The 19,578-nt window shown below is 38.1% G+C and overlaps 1 protein-coding gene across 2 annotated transcripts in view; it reads right to left on the reverse strand.

Annotated features, from left to right (window-relative positions):
- Nucleotides 1-19,578, reverse strand: part of Ttc6 (tetratricopeptide repeat domain 6) — a 140,635-nt gene that overhangs the window by 22,458 nt on the left and 98,599 nt on the right. Inside the window, exons 15-23 of one of the 2 annotated variants that reach the window (XM_075947685.1) lie at nt 16,759-16,928; nt 13,930-14,050; nt 11,414-11,564; nt 6,667-6,749; nt 4,906-4,982; nt 4,342-4,502; nt 2,413-2,547; nt 1,426-1,575; nt 311-451 (exon numbers count right to left, since the gene is read on the reverse strand). In XM_075947685.1, coding sequence (XP_075803800.1) covers nt 311-451; nt 1,426-1,575; nt 2,413-2,547; nt 4,342-4,502; nt 4,906-4,982; nt 6,667-6,749; nt 11,414-11,564; nt 13,930-14,050; nt 16,759-16,928 — 1,189 coding nt within the window. Of the gene's footprint in view, nt 1-310; nt 452-1,425; nt 1,576-2,412; nt 2,548-4,341; nt 4,503-4,905; nt 4,983-6,666; nt 6,750-11,413; nt 11,565-13,929; nt 14,051-16,758; nt 16,929-19,578 lie in introns of those variants that run through there. The other variant, XM_075947686.1, reaches the window with a different exon arrangement.

Genomic DNA, 19,578 nt, shown 5'->3' on the forward strand with positions numbered 1-19,578 from the left:
AATAATCATTTCATGTAGCATCAGATATCACAACATTTTACCCAGGGATTTCCATGTAGGACACTCAAGCAATGACTTTATTCTCATCACATATAAATGCATTATTTAAAATGAATAGTGAAATATAAAAACATTCCAAATATCTAACAATCAAGTAATTAAATATAAACTATGGTGGAATATTATGCATCATATATTCAAAGATTAAGTATCATGCCATATAGCTGAGGAAATGCGGGGAGTGAGTGCCCAGTTAACAAGCGGAGAAGCCTCAACTCTAAACTCAGTAAACCTGGCAGGAATGGCTTACTCTGTTGTAGTACTTCAGAACTCCCCTGCAGATGTAGGCACGTACACTCTCAGGATAAAGTCTGATGGCTTCATTACAATTCAGGATTGCTTTGGAGTATCTGCCCTTCAAACCATAATAGGCTACTCGGCTTAAATATGCCTTGTCAGACAAGAACAAAAGCAGAGATAGATGTTTGAGTAAAAGCTTCAGTTCTACCAGAATATATGGAACTTCAAACAAATATATGCTTTATACTAAAGACAATATTAAGATATAATTTTCCCATTTCTTTCCATTAAAAATTTAAGCATACAGAATAACTGAAATAATTTTACAGGGAGCATACTTATGGCTACTATTTGGATTCAGTAATCATTAGTATGTAGCCTACTATGTTTGCTTTCCCCATTTCCCCCTAAACTATTGAAAAACAAATGGTATACACCATAATTCTTCACCCCATTTCCTTTAGTAGGAGTCTCCTGTGAAAAACAGACATCACCCTACCTAACTACACCAACATTATTTGTCTAGGACAGTTGCTACTAATTATCAACTCAAATTTAATTTAGAATCAAGAACTAACTCAAATTTCATCTACTAATTTTTTTTGTCCTTAAAATCCATTGATATGAAAGAAAGAAAGTAATAAAATTACAGCATATAAGTTAAAATTATTAGCAAATAAATTAATGTATTTGAAATATTTACATATGTAACAATTCTCAAAATATTTTTACAAATGTAATATCTATGTTAAAAGTAATAGTTCTGTTGCAGAAAGGAATACAAAAAGGTGGGTTGTTAAAATATAATTAACTGGTGTCGGATATGATAACAACGCACATCTGTAATCTCCAAACTTGAGAGGCAGAGGTAGAAATATCAAGAGTTCAAGGTTATTCTATACTACATGGTGAGTTCAAGGCCATTCTGTGCTCCAGAAGATGCTGTCTCAAAAAAGGGTGGAGGGGTGGAAAAGGAGGAAGAGGTGAGGGAGGGAGAGAGAAGGGGAAAAAAGACACACAAAGAGAGAGAGAGAACTGCTTTTTTATCAATCATGCATAAATTATTTAATAGTTTCACCAATACTAACATATTCTCCAAATCACTGACGTCATTTATTTGGATACCTGGTAATGTTTGGGATTGAGGGTAATTGCCCGATTAAAGTCCAGGATGGAGTTATCCTTGTTGAGTTTTACTTTGCAAATTCCCCGATGATAAAAGGCTTCTGCAAAGTCAGGATTTGCTTTCACAGATTTTGTAAAAGAGTCAAAAGCCTAGAAGATTATATTGAAGCACATACCACTTAGTCACAGAACCGCATGGATTCAGAAGAATAAAAAAGTATGGAACTCTTATTGAAAAGCTTCACTTGAGGGTCTTTGGGGGAGGGGATATTTAAAATGCATTCTCCCAAAGAATTTTCTGGAACAACCAAGTATAATACTTAGAAATAAGTCAAATTTAAAATTAACGATTCTATTATTTCCAGTAGATCATGATAAATATCTACATAATCCATGTTTAATGTCAATCACTATTCTTTGGATTTCATCAATTCAAAAAAACCACAGACAGCAGCAATTAATATTCTCCTTTATGGTCAAAGAACTGCAGCAGAAGGAGAGTTGTTCAGTTTCAGGATAAAAGGGCGCCACAATTTCCAGTGTATTGAGTCATATTAGCCCATTTCAATCTGATTTAGATTCTTCAGTTATCAATAAGGACACTCAAAGAATGCTCTAATCATTATCCATTTAGTCTGCAGCACATTAAAATACTTAATTCAACTTCTTACAGTTTAATAAATTAGTGTGAGGATATTATTTTGCTACAATAATTTCCTACAGTTAGATTTATTATTTTGGTGAGAAAAAATGTATTAGCTTTAAAATATTATTGGCAAGTTTGCATCAAATAAAATGTGCTGATTTCTAATTTAAAACAATTCACAGGAATTAATGGGTGCACATTGCCTCTTGTGAGCCAAGCTTTAGAAGCTGCTTGGTCAGCTGACATCTTGCATTATTGTGGGTAGCCTTTCAGAAACAAAACTGATGCAAGCAACCAGTGTGAAAGTCACAAATAATCTCTGCTTCTAAGCACACAGATACCATTTGTAGGTTGCCTTCTTCCATGTAACAAAGACCCAGGTTATACAGACACTCTGCTAAAACAGCAGTGGCCTTCGGTCCTTTGTCAGAACTTGAAAACATTTCCAAAGCCTTCTTAAATATTCTCACAGCTTCCTATAAGAGTAAGAACAGAGGAAAGAGATGAAGGGCATGTTCACAACCTTAAAAGTAAAGAGAACTCAGAGCCCACTGCAGCTCAGCTCCCATGTCATACAAATGCACACAGACCTGATGCAGTCGCAAATGTCAACCGAAAAACCCCGTTCCAGAGGATGAACCCAGCAAGTTCTCCCCCAGGAGACACCCTACATGCCAGGTCTGAAGCAGGCTTACATACATCGGTTTTTATACCTAGAACTTGTAAATTCTAACATCAGACTTAAACGTGTAGAGCATTTACTAATAATTAGCCTGAGTGACATGTCGGGAATTTAGAAAGCAACAGAAGTATTGATGATACCTGATACAATTTGTCAGTTTTACCTTTAATGGGATTTCAACTAGTTGTAGAATAACAAGTTTCATCAAAAGTTACCCATATACATCTAATAAAAATAGTTGAAACCCATTAATGAAAAAGAAGTTTAATTTTCCAGATGTCATTATTACTTAACAAATCATCATATAAATCTAAACATGAATATCAAGTTTAAACACATTTGCTATTATTATTCTACTTTCTAAAGTGTAGTAAACTGTTAAAGCAATCATGGGATTTAACTTGGCTCCTCTTCAGTATTTCATCCACGCTCACAAGCCACCTCAACATCCAATCTTCTGTCCTCAGCACATGTCCTTCCCATTGGAAAAATGAATTATCTTCTGTGTCCTTCCTTTATATTATTCCGTATACCAATATTTCAAACATTTCAATAGTTCACCCTTTTCTCTCCTGTCAATGAATGCTTTCTATCTTCTTTTCCGAGGTTGACCCTTGGCGCCATCTCCTTCTTCCCCATTTCCTGTCTGCTTTGGACATCTAGCCTGCCACTGTGTCCCTGAGTTCATAAGGACATGAGCACATTCCAGTCTTCCATCTCACTTCAGTGAAAACAAGCACATTTTTGCTTTCTCTTGCTTTGCCCATCTGACCCTTCTTGGCTACTTTACCACGTCTTCTTAGGGAAATCTTGGAGTGGAGGTTTATGAAGACGTCATATTAATGTCCTGAAACAAGTACTCTGTGTGTGTTGTGGATAAAAGCTTGGAAGATTTTAGCACTTGTTGCAAACCAAGAAAATGACCATGAAATAAAGAAAAAAAGAGGACCTGAGAGATATTGAGACAATAGAGTTAATAGAACATCGCCTCTGATTGGACAAGCTAAAAGTTCACAGGTTAGAAAATTCCAAGGCTCATTTAGGAACTCTATTTGGGTTCTACAGAGTGGCAAACATGATATCAGTTGAGTGCCCTGGACCCTTGACTGGGAGAAATAGCTTTCTGGCTCACATTTGTTCCTAGAGAAACCCATCCGCTTCCCTCCAGGGCTGAGAGCATTGACTTCCTGGTGGCTGTTGATCACTCTATGGCCCTAGAGGACTCGCACAGTTCCCTAAGCCCAAACCACACCACAGGGCAACATACAGAATCTTCCTTGTATCTCCATCTCTGTCTCTCTATCTCTATCTAGCTCAAGTTCTATCTCTATGTCTCTGTCTATCTGTCTATCTTTCTGTCTATTTCTATCTTTATCTCTCTGGTTCTCCATCTCTATCTCCAACTAATTAATTACTAGAAAGTCAATATATAACATAATAAATACAGATACAGTTACTAGGATAAATTAGTAGTTCATGAATAAATACAATCATTTCATTTTCTAAAAGTATTTAAATGTCAACTCTAACTATAACATGTGAATTCATTACTAAGTTTAATAAACATTAATCAGTAGATTTTTTTTACCTTGATTTTCTTAGCCTTCATTTGGGCTTTTGCCAAGAGTGCAAAAGTGGAGATCTCTGGTCTGTTGACTGTGACCCCTTCCAAGATGCTAATAGCCTTTTCATGGTTTTCACAAAATGAGTAAATGAGTGCTTGCTGGATTGGTGTCAGCTCAATGAGACCTGAAAGCAAAACAGAGCTTATCAAGACCCCTGCTGGGTTGCAAGGGCTTAGAATATAATTATTTTGAAGGAGTCACATAGTATCATATTATTTTTGCAACATAAAATGACAAACAACACCATACCAAAACCACCTATTACCATATAAAAAAGTTATTACAATTACAAACCAAAAATGTAAAATTATAAGCCTGATATATCATATAGTGAGTGTTTTCCTAAAGTTCTCCAGACCATGAATCACTATGTGAGTTGATTATGTAAAATCAAGGACTAAAGTTTCAAACACTTTGTCTTTCAAGTGAATTCTTCATGCTGTCAATTAATATATAGGTATTACCAGTAGTAAAAAAAATGGAGAAATGTTTCTTTAACATTTTTATTTTGAATTAGTTGCATTTACCTTTGTTCATTTCTGCTACTTGATAAATAGTGGACTTTGCAAGATCATAACGCTTCATCATTAGAAGGTACTGTCCCCTGAAAGAAATGACAGAATATTGCAAGCAGAGAAAAGGTAATTATTCTGTGGGCTCTAAAAACTTTTATTGGATTCGTTCTTTGGCAGTGTCATACACGTATAAAGCACATTCTGATAACTATAACCCCACAGTTTTCTCATCTCCCTCCACCCCTATTTTACCTCCCCTTCTTTCTAATGCCCCTGTCTCGCACTCATCTTTTTCTGCTTTGCTGTTTTAAGACTCATTGAGCTTAGCCAGCATCTTCCATATGACCATGGTTTTAAAACTCACTGAAACATGGGCTCCTCACTTGGGTATACCCTACTGAAACAAATTATCGCTTTCCCCCAGAATCCATCAGTAGCCAATTTAGTTCGACAGGGTAAAATTGGGCTCTCCTACACCCCTTTGGATCACGACTGACTGTTGATTGCCTGGTCTTGTGTGGGTTCATTGCAGGTCAGCACAGCTGCAGTGAGGCTCTGACTGAAGTGGCTGGGCCATGGCCAAAAGACAGCATTGCCACAGTCCTTCTCCTATTCTCCTCATCTTAAAGCCTTTCCACCCAGCTCTTTCATGATCACCCCCGAGCCTTAGTGGGGTGAAATAAATGTCCTGTCCAGTGTTAAGCACTCATCCATCAAAATAAGTATCCAAAAGAAAAGTTAATAATGTTACTTACATTTTATAATTATAAAACATTCATTAACCCATTTATGTAAGTATACATACATAAAAACATTTTTTTTAAATTATAAAGTTTGCTTGTTTTTGGCTTTTGGCATTTTGAGACAGGGACTCTCTTTGTCGTGCTGGCTGTCCTGGAACTTGCTATGCAGACTAAGTTGGCCTCGAACTCAGAGGGATCCTACCTCTCTTTGCCTTTCTCTCTCCCTGCTCTCTTTCTCTGCCTCTCTGCCCCTTCTCTGCATCTCTCTCTGCACCCCCCTCTTCTGACTCTCCACTTCTCTGTCTCTGACTCTCTGTTGCTCTCTCTGCCTTTCTCTCTTCCTCTCTGTCTTTGCCTCCAGGTGCTTGGATTAAAGGCACACACCACCATTTCTGGAAAATTAAACCGTTTTTTAAAAGTTCACAATGGCAAATTAACATGAAGTTTTGATGAAAGAAACAATTTAGAAAATGTGACAGTAAAATAAAGTTAAAGGTCATAGAACAGAATGGGAAGAAGTATTTATATAAGTTCTGAAATGTGGTTTAACTGTTAAAACACAAAATATATCTTTATCAGAAAATATGTCCTATTGCATTTCCCCGGGCCTATTAATATTGAGAGATTATGGTTTTGGTAATAATATCTTAAATCAGGTCTCTATACCAAATTCTACTAAACTTAAAGTACAATTTTGAGTGTCATTTTTTTTTATCACTGTTTTGGCAGAGGGCTCTATTTAGTACTGTGGCTACAAACAGAACCAATGTTGAAAAGGTACTCCCTTACTCTGAGGGCACATGTGCTACCTACACAGCAAGCTGGCTAGAACCTCGCTCTCAGAAACTGTACTTTAGTGTAAGAGTACAGCAGCAGAAATGATATGGTTATCCTAACATTTAATCCAAAACAAGAAATAAAAGTTGAGAGGTAGACGCTGTTTGGAGATGAGACATAAGGTGAGGATCGTGGAAGATTAACAGGGGGATGTCAAGTTATCTCGAGAAGAAGTCAATTTCTGTGCCGGTACCTTATTATATATAACTGGATTGCATCTGGCTGGAAGTGGATAGCACGAGATAATTCATACACTGCCCTTTTCAGTTTGTGCAGCTGTTGAACGATAAACAGGAATCAGTATTCTAGTCGAAGCAATCTTCTTCTTGATGTTTAGCCCCTCCCACAATTTCTTGCAGAATTTTTGTAGAAGCTTAAACAAATATCCTTGATTTTCCTTTCTACTTGTTTTTGTTTCTATTTTTGAGATTATAATTTAATTACATCATTCCCCTTTCCTTTATGCCCTCCAAGCCCTCTGATATACCCGCCTTACTCTTTTTTTTTAAATTTGTAGCCTTTTTTTTACATTAATTGTTGTTATGTATGTGTGCATATAAATACAAAAAGTATACATAGTTTTCTTAATTCATCAAAGCAAATATAATTCACAAAATCAAAAAAAGTCTTATGATGCAACATCTTTGGTTTTTCAATTATTTATCTTTAATTTTGAAGAATGGTTTCAAATACCCATTCACGCATCATTTTACACTCATTTATGTGATATGCTGTAGTATATGTATGTTCCAGGAATCGTGTTATTGTTGTGGTCCATTATGCAATTAAATAGGGCATTTGACCCCAGAGCAGAGTTCACATTCAGCTGGCGGAAATGGATCAAAGTGTCCTTGGAGGACCAAGGAAGAGAGAGAGTGGCCCCCAAGAATAGGTGGGGCCAGCAGATGGCAAGGACCTTTTTGGAACTGGATGGTAGCTGGGGGCGGGTGCATCCAGGCTGTGGTAATTGTTTCCAGTTCTAATCTTATATTTGTCCCCAAGTTTTATAATTAATAAATTGTAAAAGTAATCCCTTCTTATGTATGTTTCTCTTTTACTAAAATTTTCTCCCTCGACCTTTTAAAAATTTATTTCACCAAATTTCAATAAACTAACATAAAAAAGTACCTTAAGAAGCAAAAGTAAATTCCACTTTAAAAATAAGGTGGAGAAGCAGAGTTGAAACAAAATGAATCAGTGGATGTGTGTGGATAAAACAAAATATAAGAATGGTGGGAAAAAGAGGTCCATTTGCGATCCATGTGGAAGGTAAAGATTCATTCTATCCTTACTAATGGTCGCAGAGCCATAAATTAAATTTCCACACATTCAAAGACAATAGTCAACCACCGCTGAAGACATCACCAATGGAGCACTCCACAAACCCAGAAAAATTAACCTGAACAGCTGAGAACAAATAGGGTGGCAGGGTCCCCTGGAAGAATACCACAAACTGACTTAGAGGTGGACATGGAGGGTACTGAAACAGAACAAACTATTTGAAGAAAAGAATGGGTAGAAATAAGAGGAAACCCAAAGAGACAGAATTTGTTTAAATGAATTCTAGAATTTCTGTGCACATTCTTAAGCTGCCCTTTTCCCGGTTGTACAATTAGTGAACCGCTGGCATGTTCACATTGGCACACCAGGTTGTACCAACCGTCCAGATTGGTATTCGTTGCTTTTCTCCATCTTGTAATCTCATGCCTTAGAAGAATTTGGGTTGACTTGTGGTTTGAAAAAATAACAGTCACTCATGGTAGAGAACACACGGGTAGCAGGTTTCCCCACAGTAACGGAAGCTTAAGGCTGGGATGCCTCTCAACAACAGGCCAGGTAGCCGAGACCTGACAGGAAGTAGGGCTGACGAATACAGGATAACCAGCTGGTGCACTCTTCCCTGAGGAATACTATTTCCCCCTCTCTTGCCACACCTTAGCTACCTGTAGTTCTCTGTGTAGGGCTGAGTCCCCTGGGCTTTCCCCATCTATTGCTGTTCTTAAGTGCATGCCTAGGCTGCCATTGGTGTAACTTCTGATATTACCAGGAGACACAGCAAACCACATGGCCCGGTGTTTCACAGCAACAACCCCACTTCTTGCTGGCACCTTCTGTATTTTAAAAATTTTGTTGTTGCTGTTAGTTAACAAGTACCCAATAAAGCAACTTTAAATGGTATGATTTATTTTGCCTCAGTTTTAGAGAATTCAGTCTGTCATATAGGGGTAAGCATGGTGACCAATTACGCCATGACAGGGGTTTGTGTAGCCAGGCTTCTCATATCTGTGTGGACAACAAAGAAGTGATACAGCAAGACACACTATAAATACTCAAGTAATGACTTCCATTTTACAACAACTCAAACAGTGCTACCAGTTGAGCACCGCATAGACCTATGGGGGAGGGGCACTCTGCTTCTAAACCACCCAAATATCTATACACTAAGTAAAGTGGAATGCGGCTGACAGAAGCTCACTCTCTGGGTTTACAAAGTTTTCTGGAGTTGGGTTTTAGCTCAGATTAAAAAAGGAGACTGAACCTACAAACAGAATAATAATAATAATATATATATATATATATATATATGAACAGGGTTTAATTTTAAAGTTATTTTTACATTAGATTATATTTATACACATGATTTCCTTTCCTTAATCTTACTTTTTTTTTTTTTTCGAGACAGGGTTTCTCTGTGGCTTTGGAGCCTGTCCTGGAACTAGCTCTGTAGACCAGGCTGGTCTCAAACTCACAGAGATCCGCCTGCCTTTGCCTTCCGAGTGCTGGGATTAAAGGCATGCACCACCATCGCCCGGCTTGAATCTTACTTTTTTGTTCAAAAATACCTCATGGAAATGCCTCCAAATGTGCTTGTATAATTCTCTGTTGCATTTTTTTTCTCCGACTGCAATAGTTCATCTTGTAGTCAACAATGATTGTGTAGATAGTTAGGCTTCTTAGAACAAAGAGTAAGGGCATCTGCTGACATTCTGCTATCCTACTAACTCTTTGAATTCTATGTATGTGACTGGAACACACCAGCTTCCCCAAACTTCCCAGCTTTGCCTATACCATTCACAGATGAGTGAAAAGAATGATAAACTGTAAGCATGCCTATGTCTCACCCAACAATATTAACAATGCACTTTCCCTGGGAACAGTGCTGGATCTGCTCTGGATCCTCTACCTTTGTTATCTGGAGGATAAGGACTTTGAATTGATGTAAGTGGCGTAATAATCAGGCTAGCTTAATATGAAACAGCAAATTTTAATGAAGGGATAGCTTACAACACCAGGGATCCAGTGATGGGCAGGAAATACAAAAGGACCAGCAGGGCTCACGCCCACCAGATTTATACGTAAACATTAGCCCGAGGCGAACACGCCCCCCATTGGGCTGGGCTTCCCCTACAAATTGAACTCTAGACATACCAAGTTCTGAGATGCAGAAAATGGAATTTAGAACATGAGGTATGAACAAGAAATAAGTCTTTGTTATGTTGTTAAGGTGCTTTTGAAGGTATTTTACCACAGTGTAAACCAGCATGCTATGACTAAAACAAATATATCCAGAGGCTATATATAAACAGGGGTGGGAAGGTAGTAAATGCTAGGCCCCATAGTTTCTAAGAAAAAAAGTAAAAGTCCTGACTTATATTTTGGCACAGTCCCTAGAACTTCTATGTTAGTGCCATCAAAGCAGCAAAGAGCAGTAACAAGAAGATGAAGAGGCTATGGCAATGGTCTTGGGAAGGAAGCATCGTCTGGGACAGAGCAGTTGGTAGGAAATGGCCCAAAGGTATATCTTTGAGAAACAGAGACGGAAGCTAAAGGAGTATTCTACAGGCAGTCAGATCTGGTGACAGGAGGAGAAGAGAGACTACTCACTGAGCTATTTCAATTTGTTACAATGAATTCATTATATACATTTTTAATTTAGATAAGCTATAAAAATTAAAGTTTAAAGAAAGTTATTGATTATTAGGATACCATTTGTTGTGGTTTGAACGTAATTGGTCCCCAGAAACTCACAGAGAGTGGCACTATTAGGAAGTATGGCTTTGTTGGAATAAGTATGGACTTGTTGGTAGAAGTATGTTGTGTGGGGGTGGGCTTCGAGGTCTCATATATGCCAAGCCACATCCAGTACCTCAGTCTACTTCCTGTTGCCTGCACATCACCCTGTAGCAGCTCCTTCTCCAGCACTATGCCTGCCCACATGCCGCCACATCCCACCATGATAATAGACTGAACCTCTGAAACTCTAAGCCACCACTGCAATTAAACATTTTCCTTTATAGGAGCTGCCATAGCCATGGTGTGTTTCCACAGCAATATAAACCCTAACTAAGACAGAAGCTGGTAGCAGGGACTGGGGTAGGCCTAACCACATTTTTGTTAAGAGGAATTTGGAATTTGGCATTGCATTCGGAAAGCAGCGGAGTTCTTTAAGCCCTGCTTAATGGACCTGACTAGTAGGAGAACGGAAGACGGTAGTGCTAAGAGTTATTTGAACTGTGGGGAATAGATCTTAGTCTATGAACCTACACACTTTCCGGTACATATAACATACATACACAGAATTAGACAACAGATTTTAAAGGGTTAACAGATTTCCCCAGCCAATAACATTACAGGCTACCGATTTTCAAAAAATTCCTCATCACATACTCTTATTTGCATAGAATGCATTACCTACAATAGCTGTATATTGTTTTATAGTGAAATATGAAACATGTGCTAGAGATACCATAAATGAAAATGGATACCTTGTAAGAAGAGGTTTTGCAAATAACAAATAATAACTAACTGTATCTGCTTAATAGCTATTGTTTATAAGCCTCTGTCGTTAGCTGAAAAATTACACTCATATCAGTTACCTTGGAAAAATATCCAAACAATTAAATTATTTGTTAAATTCAAGATCCCCAGGTATTAAATACCTTATAATAGGTTTCTGCTCTACAAATATAGCTTTGAATATATAAAGGATCAATTCGGATTGCCTCAGAGAATCGCCAAAAGGCTTCAGTGTAATTATCCAGGTGGAAGAGATAGATGAGGCCAATATTCACATAAGCCAAAGTAGCAGTTCTAAAAAAATGGAAAAACAAGAAAGGAAAATCTTTTTAGAAATTTAAATTTATGTCCATTTTTTAAAATTATTAAAAAGTTAATGAAATATGTGAGTCAATTGCAACCAGATATTCTTAATATCTTACTAAGCAATGAAATTAGTTTACTATGTTCTCTTAAAAAATAGGAGCATGGGTGGTTAGGAAGACGGGAAAGATCTGAGAGGAGGTGGGGAAAGGGAAAGAGGATTGGAATATACTATATGGAAAAATTTATTTTCAATAAAAGAGGAACATTCTTTTAAAAGACTTAGTAATGAATTAACAATCATAGGTTCTATACTGGGAAGGGAAATGGTGGTCTCCTAGACCCTTAGCAAAACTTGACTTACTCTTGAGTTACCTTGAATCAATGATTATTTTTCCTCGACTCAAAAGTCTTTGCTTAAAGCCATGTATAAAAATAAAAAGTGGGGCTGGAGAGATGGCTCAGTGGTTAAGAGCACCGACTGCTCTTTCAGAGGACCCGGGTTCGATTCCCAGCACCCACATGGCAGGTCACAACTGTCTGAAAATGCAGTTCCACAAGATCTGACACCTTCACACCAACGAACATAATAAAGTTAAATAAATCATAAAAAAAATGAAAAGTGATCATTCTAAGATCTGGTGGTTTTCAATTAAAAAAAAAAGTTCTCCATGTGGGTATATGTAAAATTGCTTTTTGATGCCAAATAAATGTTTTCTTATAGTCAAGTGATTGTTAGTATGGGGATAACCTTAGACTTACTCTGCTTAGTGCTTCCTTAAGACAAGGAAAGTGCATATTACAGAATATGTACTGAGCCTGAGCCGTGGAAGCCCTGACGGCTGGACAGCAAGGGTCCTTCTGCCCATCTGCTGACTTTATATCCCAAATGTCACTCTGCCTTCCTAACCCCAAAGAAAAGTCCTCAGAGGCCTATACTCCTTACTCTCCAATTCAAAGTTTTTACTGGATAAGTTGTCTGTTAGGCATCACAGAAATAGCATACTTTTTAAAACTCACTCTGAAAACTTCCATTTTTTTCTTTCATTTTTGAAGTTAAATATGATCACATAATTTCTCATTTCTTTCCTCCAAACACTCCCATATACCCCTCCTTTCTCTATTTCAAAGTCATAGCCTCTGTCTTCATTAATTATTGATATACATGTATATTATCTCATACATGAATACATATCTTATATATTCCTAAAACTAACTTGCTCAGCCTGTATAATGTTACGTGTATGTATATGTTCAACGCTGACTACTTGGTATTGGATAATTAGATGGCATTTTCTCCAACTCTCGGCATTCCTTAGTTGCCTATAACAACTTCCATTTTAATGAGTGATTCATTGGAGAGAAAGAGAATTACACAATTAAAATTTATGCTTTAAAGCTGGATTTTTGGCTTACCTAACTTTCAATTTGATGTGGGAGTGTCATATATCAATCTGTTGATTTCATTGGTTAATAAACAAACTGCTTGGGCTCATAGCTTAGAACATAGGTGAGTGGAGTAAACAGAACAGAATGCTGGGAGGAAGCGGAAGTGAGGTAAGACGCCTCAGAGAGAGACGCCATGCTCCCCTCTCCTGGGTAGATGTGATAGCTCTGCTCTCTGAGGCACACGCGATGAAGCTCCGACCCAGGATGGATGTAGGTTAGAATCTTTCCCGGTAAGACCGGAGCTACACAGTTTATTAGAGATGGGTTGATCAGGATATCAGAATTAGCCAGTAAGGGCTAGAGCTAATGGGCCAAGCAGAATGGGCCAAGCAGTGTTTAAATGAATACAGTTTGTGTGTTGTTATTTCGGGCATAAGCTAGCAGGCGGCCAGGGTGCTGGGGACGCAGCCCTGCCGCTCATATTACTACATCAATCTGTGTCTGTTCCATGTCCTGTTTTCTAAATGGTATTAGATTTTCTTCTGCTTTACTAAACACACTGAAGTCAAACATTCCAAACAATAGGGTCTTTGCTTACATTACACTGGATATTGTGCATAAACAATGAAAGAAACAAAATTTGGTCTTATTTTAAAACTTGATGACAGTTGTCCAGTGATTTAACTTCAAAAGAACTGGAGCCTAACTGTCCTCAAGGCCCCACTCGTAGTGTTTTAAATTAATATTCAAGGATGTAAGTCTTTTCAACTTCTAAATTTTACAAAGTGACTGAAATGAACAAGTCTTATTTGACCAGTAAACTTATTTTAGTGTTTTTCTAACTTTAGTGTGACTTTATAATTACAGTCTCATTTTCTACAATGTTACCAATAGTGAGGGGGGAAGCTTCCTTTTATTTTTTCCTGATTTTATTTAATAGTGAATAAATATGTAAAGAAAGACTTACCTTTCCAGAGAAATAACAGTTTCAAAATCACAAATTGCCAACATCCAAAGTTTTAGTTGTGTATAGATTATGCCCCGATGTAGAAAGCAGTTAAAATTATCATAGCCATCATTTATGAGAGCTGAAGATACAAAGTACATACTTTGATTTCTAAATAATCATAGAGTTATATTTCAGAACAAACCCTCCATATTGCTTTCACTTATTTAGCATTATTCCCTTATTCCAAAAACAATGTATCTATGATGAGTGTGCCCATTTGGTGGGTAAAAATAATATGTATTTTTAAAAATTGCTACCTGCCCAGTGGTGGTGGTGCATGCCCTTAATCCCAGCACCTGGGAGGCAAAAACAGGCAGAGTTCAAGGCCAGCCAGGTCTACAGAGTGAGTTCCAGGACAGCCAGGGCTATATAGAGAAACCCTATCTCAAGGAACCCAAAACAAACACTAACTGGTAATACTGTGGCTATTATGGCTCACAGATTCATCAGAGCTGGGGGAAAACTGAGACACTCTGCACACTTTAAAAGTGAAGAGATTAAGGTCCAGAGGGGCACAATACACTGATGACGACTAAGATGGAAGTCAGTAGTGAAGGCTGGTCTAGGATGTAACAGCTGATGGAAGGGTGCCCTTGCTCACAGTAGCTCCTTATTTCCACAAAGACATTAAAGACCAAGGAACAGGTGTGAGTGTTCTGGTTCAGAACAAGGCGTAAGGCAGACGCCAGCCCTACTCATCTACAGTGGCGCTGTGGGACAATGGTCTTGTATTGTTTTAATAAAACACTGATTGATCAGTAGCCAGGCAGGAAGTATAGGTGGGATGACCAGGCAGGAAGCAGAGGCAGGACAATGAGAACAGGAGAATTCTGGGAAGAGAAAAGAGTCAGTCCGTAGTTGTCACAGAGGAAGCAAGATGAGAATGCCTCCCTGATAAAAGGTACCAAATCACGTGGCTAACATAGACAAGAATTATGGGCTAATTTAAGATGTAAGAGTTAATAAGAAGTCTGAGCTGCCAGGACAGCTAGTTTATAATTAATGTAGACTTCTGTGTGGTTTTTAGGACCAGGCGGGTCAGAAACCTTTGTCAACAAAGCAGGTTATTAAAGAAGGCAAGAACATGGTAGTGGGAAAGTTAACTATTTATCATAATTGAAATGGGTAGCTTGGCTTTATATCCCAAACAATAGAAACAAGAAGACCAAAACAACCTCCATTGCAGATGAGTGGCCCTCACCAGTACCCAGCTTAGGGGTCACCTGACAAGTCTCTGGCTTACCAACTTCCTCTCTACTTTCAAAAACATGATAGTGAAATATATGGGCTTTTATAAGAGTCGGTGCACGTCTTCTAAGCTTCTCAGGTCCATTCTGGATTAAGAGGTAACAATGAAGGTCTGCAGGTATGTGAGCACACGCACACGTGTGCACACATACACAAACACATACACACATACACCATTCTCCATACTAGATTTCAGAGGCTTTAGCCATTGTTAGCAATGAAACAATTATTTGCTAATGAAACAAATAATTCATAACCTGAAGGCATTCCCACTTCTTAGTTCACAGTATGATTGGCCAGCTAGGGAAGGCTCTCCTTGCTACTGATAGAAAACTATTCTCACAGAAAAAAAAAATTGCTTGAGAGATTTAACTACTCTAGACTTGGTTTTTATCAGTAAACTTTGGATGATGATAATAAATTCTTCATACCATTATTGGAGTATTCACTTAAGTATTCCATATATATTACCCAGAGCAGTGGTCAGAAAGTATTGAAGTGGTCTATAAATGTCAACATTATCAGCATAGAGCCTTGTTTTAATGGTGGATTATTTAAATCCTTGGGGTAATGTATAGAAAAGGGTTGAGGCTAAGATCAAGCCAGTCTGCTCTCAATAATTCAATAATAGAGACTTTGAATTGTTATGACAGCTTCCAAGGTGGAAGGCTGATAGAGGTAATTCAACAGTCCTTCCTTTAAAGACAGAATAGAGGAAAGGATTCTCTGGGTGGACCAGGTCGGTGGAGCCAGATACCCTGCACGACTCTTCAGATCTGAAGTGTTGGGTGACAGGGTCCCATTCATACATGTAACACATTTGCTTTGGTGCTATGCTGAGAAATGAGGAGTGAACTGAGGAAAGGGAAATAAGAGAGAGCAAAGGCCACAGCAAGCGAAGGAGAAGCAAAGATGAAGTCGGCTAGGAGCAGAAATGAAAGGCGAAGATAAAAAAGAGAAGGGAACAGCCACCTTCAGCCCTCTTTCCCCAGAGCCCTGGGAAACATGAAGCATGCAGCTCCTCTCACCATCTATGGGGCAAATAGGGGCTGGGATGATATCTTAGGAAAGTGCTTGCCTTGAAGCAAAAGGGCCTAAATTCTATCCCCTGACACCATTGGGGCGGTGGAGACAAACTTGACCTGGTAGCATGTGCTGCCGGCAATCTCAGTGTCTGGGAGCCTGGAGAGAATGAACCCCGAGATTTGCTGGCCTATTTACTGAGGCCAGTAGGGCCGTATCACAAAAAAATAATAAAATTAAATTCAAAAGAATGGGAGAGAAAAACAGTAAAATAAAATAGTGGTCAACTCCTGAAGTTGTCCTCTGAACCTTGCACATATGGGCACTTCTGTACACACGTGAACAACACGCATACACAATACAAAATAGATATTTTAAGCCTGTCAGTATTCACAGCATTGGCCATAAACCCACTGAGCTGCTGGTGCTCCTATCAAATGCTTGCTCCCACGCGCACGCGCCGCAGTCAAGCTGCTGACCCGCCTATCAGGGGCTCACACATGCGCAGCCGAGTACCTGACATGCTGTAATCCTGCAGCGCTCTGAGCGGATTAGTCTTCCTGAACAAGCAGGCTCGGTAGAACAGTGCTAACCAATTGTTAGGATCTAAGTGGATGGCAACAGAAAAGTCTTGGGTGGCTTGTTTATATAAACGCCTTTTAAAATATGCTCTCCCTCGGATTGTCCTAGAAAAAGAAAAAGATTTTAATATGTACTGCAAAGTAGATATTCTTTTTGTTAAACCTATCGCCTAATTTCTGCTTTTTATATTTGCTTTTCGAGAGTTTAGTCGTGATGTTGCTGTCAAAACAGCATAAGTTTTATAGAGGACACTTTGTTACACAATCATTTGCTAATTAATTAGGTTTGTAAGGTAGCTGAGTGGTTATTAACTTCATCTCTTTTCTTTTACAGGGGAGACAACATTTTTAAAATCCCTTCAAAAACCCATTCTTTATTATTGATCTATTTTGGGTGTTCTTTTTATTTTTTAAAGGATCAATACTGGCACAAATGAGTTGAGATGGAGAAAAATAAGAAGGTCAGGTCAAGGTATTATAAGTCAGGCCTGTCTTATCACAGAGAGACATCTGTTATTTTGAAGTGTTTGTCTTTATGCCGTTAGCAAATGGGGGCCACTGAGAAACACTTTTGAGACTAATGATCCTTATTTTTGTGATAGCCAGAGCTAGGAACGGGGTAGTGTAGTGCCCCAGGGATGAGCTCAGAAGTGGTTGAAGTACTGACTGGGTAGGGAATGAAAACAGCACCAGCGGCTATGTCCTTGGAGCTGTAATGTGGCCTGGAGGTGTGCTATGAGAGTGTGGGCCTTCAAATGTGGATTCTGTAAGAACTTTGGGAATTTGCTGGGTAGCATGCCCCAAGAGTAGTGGTGGGAGGATCTCTGGTCTACAAGGCTGGAACCATGTCAGCTAGGGCTTCATAGAGAGACCCTGTCTCAAAGAATGAATATAAAATTTTGGTTCGTTAGGACATGAAGGAGACAATCTTAAAGACGGAAATGTTCTTTCTTCAAGGGTTTCAAGATGCCTGTGGCTTTCAAAAGACATCTACTGGGCAGAACTTGAGTTCCTTCTCACTGTTAAAGACAAAAACATACCAGATGTAAATTGCTCAGTTTCAGATAGTCTGTTACCTCAGTATTAACAGCATATCAATGGGCATGCTTCTAAGAGAATGTGGGAACACTCCCTTCACTTGATAAAGTAGAAAAGTCCTGAAATCAAATTCAGATTATAAAATAGAAAGAAATGATCATATCAACAACTAGTCCTGGAAAAGGTGGATACCCATGTCAAGAATTAACTTAGATACATATCTCTTATGTTGCATAAATATCATCCAAATGGACTGAAGACATTTGCATGAAACCTGAAAATATAAAATTGCTAGAAAAAAATAGGCAAATAAAACAAGATACAGGCATAGAAAAAGACTTTATTAGATTTATTAGATATCCATACACTTAGGAAATAAGGTCAGCAACCAACAAATAGTTTCCAATAAAATTTTAAAATTCTGTATGGCAAAGGAAATAGCTAATTGATTAAAGAGACAACCTGCCAAATAGGAGAAAATCTTTGCTGGCTATGCAGCTAATACAGGAATTCTGTACAGAATATATAAAGAACTTAAAAGAAAACAAATGACCTAACTAAAAATGAACTAAACAATTCTCAAGAAAATAAATTGTCAATATTTTATTTATATCATTTATTTTTGTGATTATAATATAATTACACCTTCCCCCTTCCTTTTCCTCCCTTCAAACCTCCTCATACACCCTTCCTTGCTCTCTTTAAAAAGTTGTGATTTTTTTCATTAATTGTTGCTTTTTGTGTGTGTAACAATATGTACACACATATAAACAAAAGCGCGCGCGCGCACACACACACACACACACACACATATATATTCCTACAATCTTTAGAGAGTCTATCTTAGTCCTGCTCAGAATAGCTACTCTCAGGAAATCAGGAATAGAAACTTCAATAATTTCTGGTAAGAATACTGAGTAAAAAGAACTCTACTCATTGTTGGTGGGACTGTAAACTGATGATTGCAAATTGCTCAGTTTTAGATATTCTGTTACCCAGTAATAAAGTATGACAATAGCCTAGATAAAATGAACAGCTTCCTAGAAATACACAAACCACCAAAATTGGCTTAAGAAGAAATAGATAGATCTTATAGACCCCTGACAAGTGAAGGAACTGAATCAGCAACTCTAAAAACATAGCTGAGACCCATAGATAAATTCAACCAAGCAGCAAAGATTCGACTTAGCCTTTCTTCACTCCTTCAACAAATGGGAGGGGGGGCTAACAGCAGGAATCAACCTTGAGACATTATGCTAAGTGAAATAAACCAAGCAGAAAAAGATAAATACCACATGACTTGACTGTGTGGAACCTGAATGGGGCAAACTGGTAGAAGCGGACTAGGAGTCCTGGCTGCTGGAGTGCGGAGCAGATAAACAAAGAAAGATGCTGGTCAAAGTACAAGGCATCAGTGAGAAATGAGGCCCACGTATCTATTGTACAGTATGGTGATTATAGTTAACACGCGTTGTATATTTCAAAATCACTGAAAGAATTGGCAATCATCATAAGGAAAGATGGGTGTAATGTGATAGGCATGTTAGCTTGGCTTAATTATTACAAATGAATGAACACCTCATTTCACTTTATGGCCATGTTTACAAGTATTATTGAAAATTAAAATGAAATTACATTTGAAAATTGATACACAAAGTTTAATAAGGCATAACTGTATTTCAAACAAGTACACTTACAAATTGGAACTACCTAAATT

Source organism: Microtus pennsylvanicus, chromosome 14, assembly GCF_037038515.1.
Source record: "Microtus pennsylvanicus isolate mMicPen1 chromosome 14, mMicPen1.hap1, whole genome shotgun sequence".
Taxonomy (NCBI): domain Eukaryota; kingdom Metazoa; phylum Chordata; class Mammalia; order Rodentia; family Cricetidae; genus Microtus; species Microtus pennsylvanicus.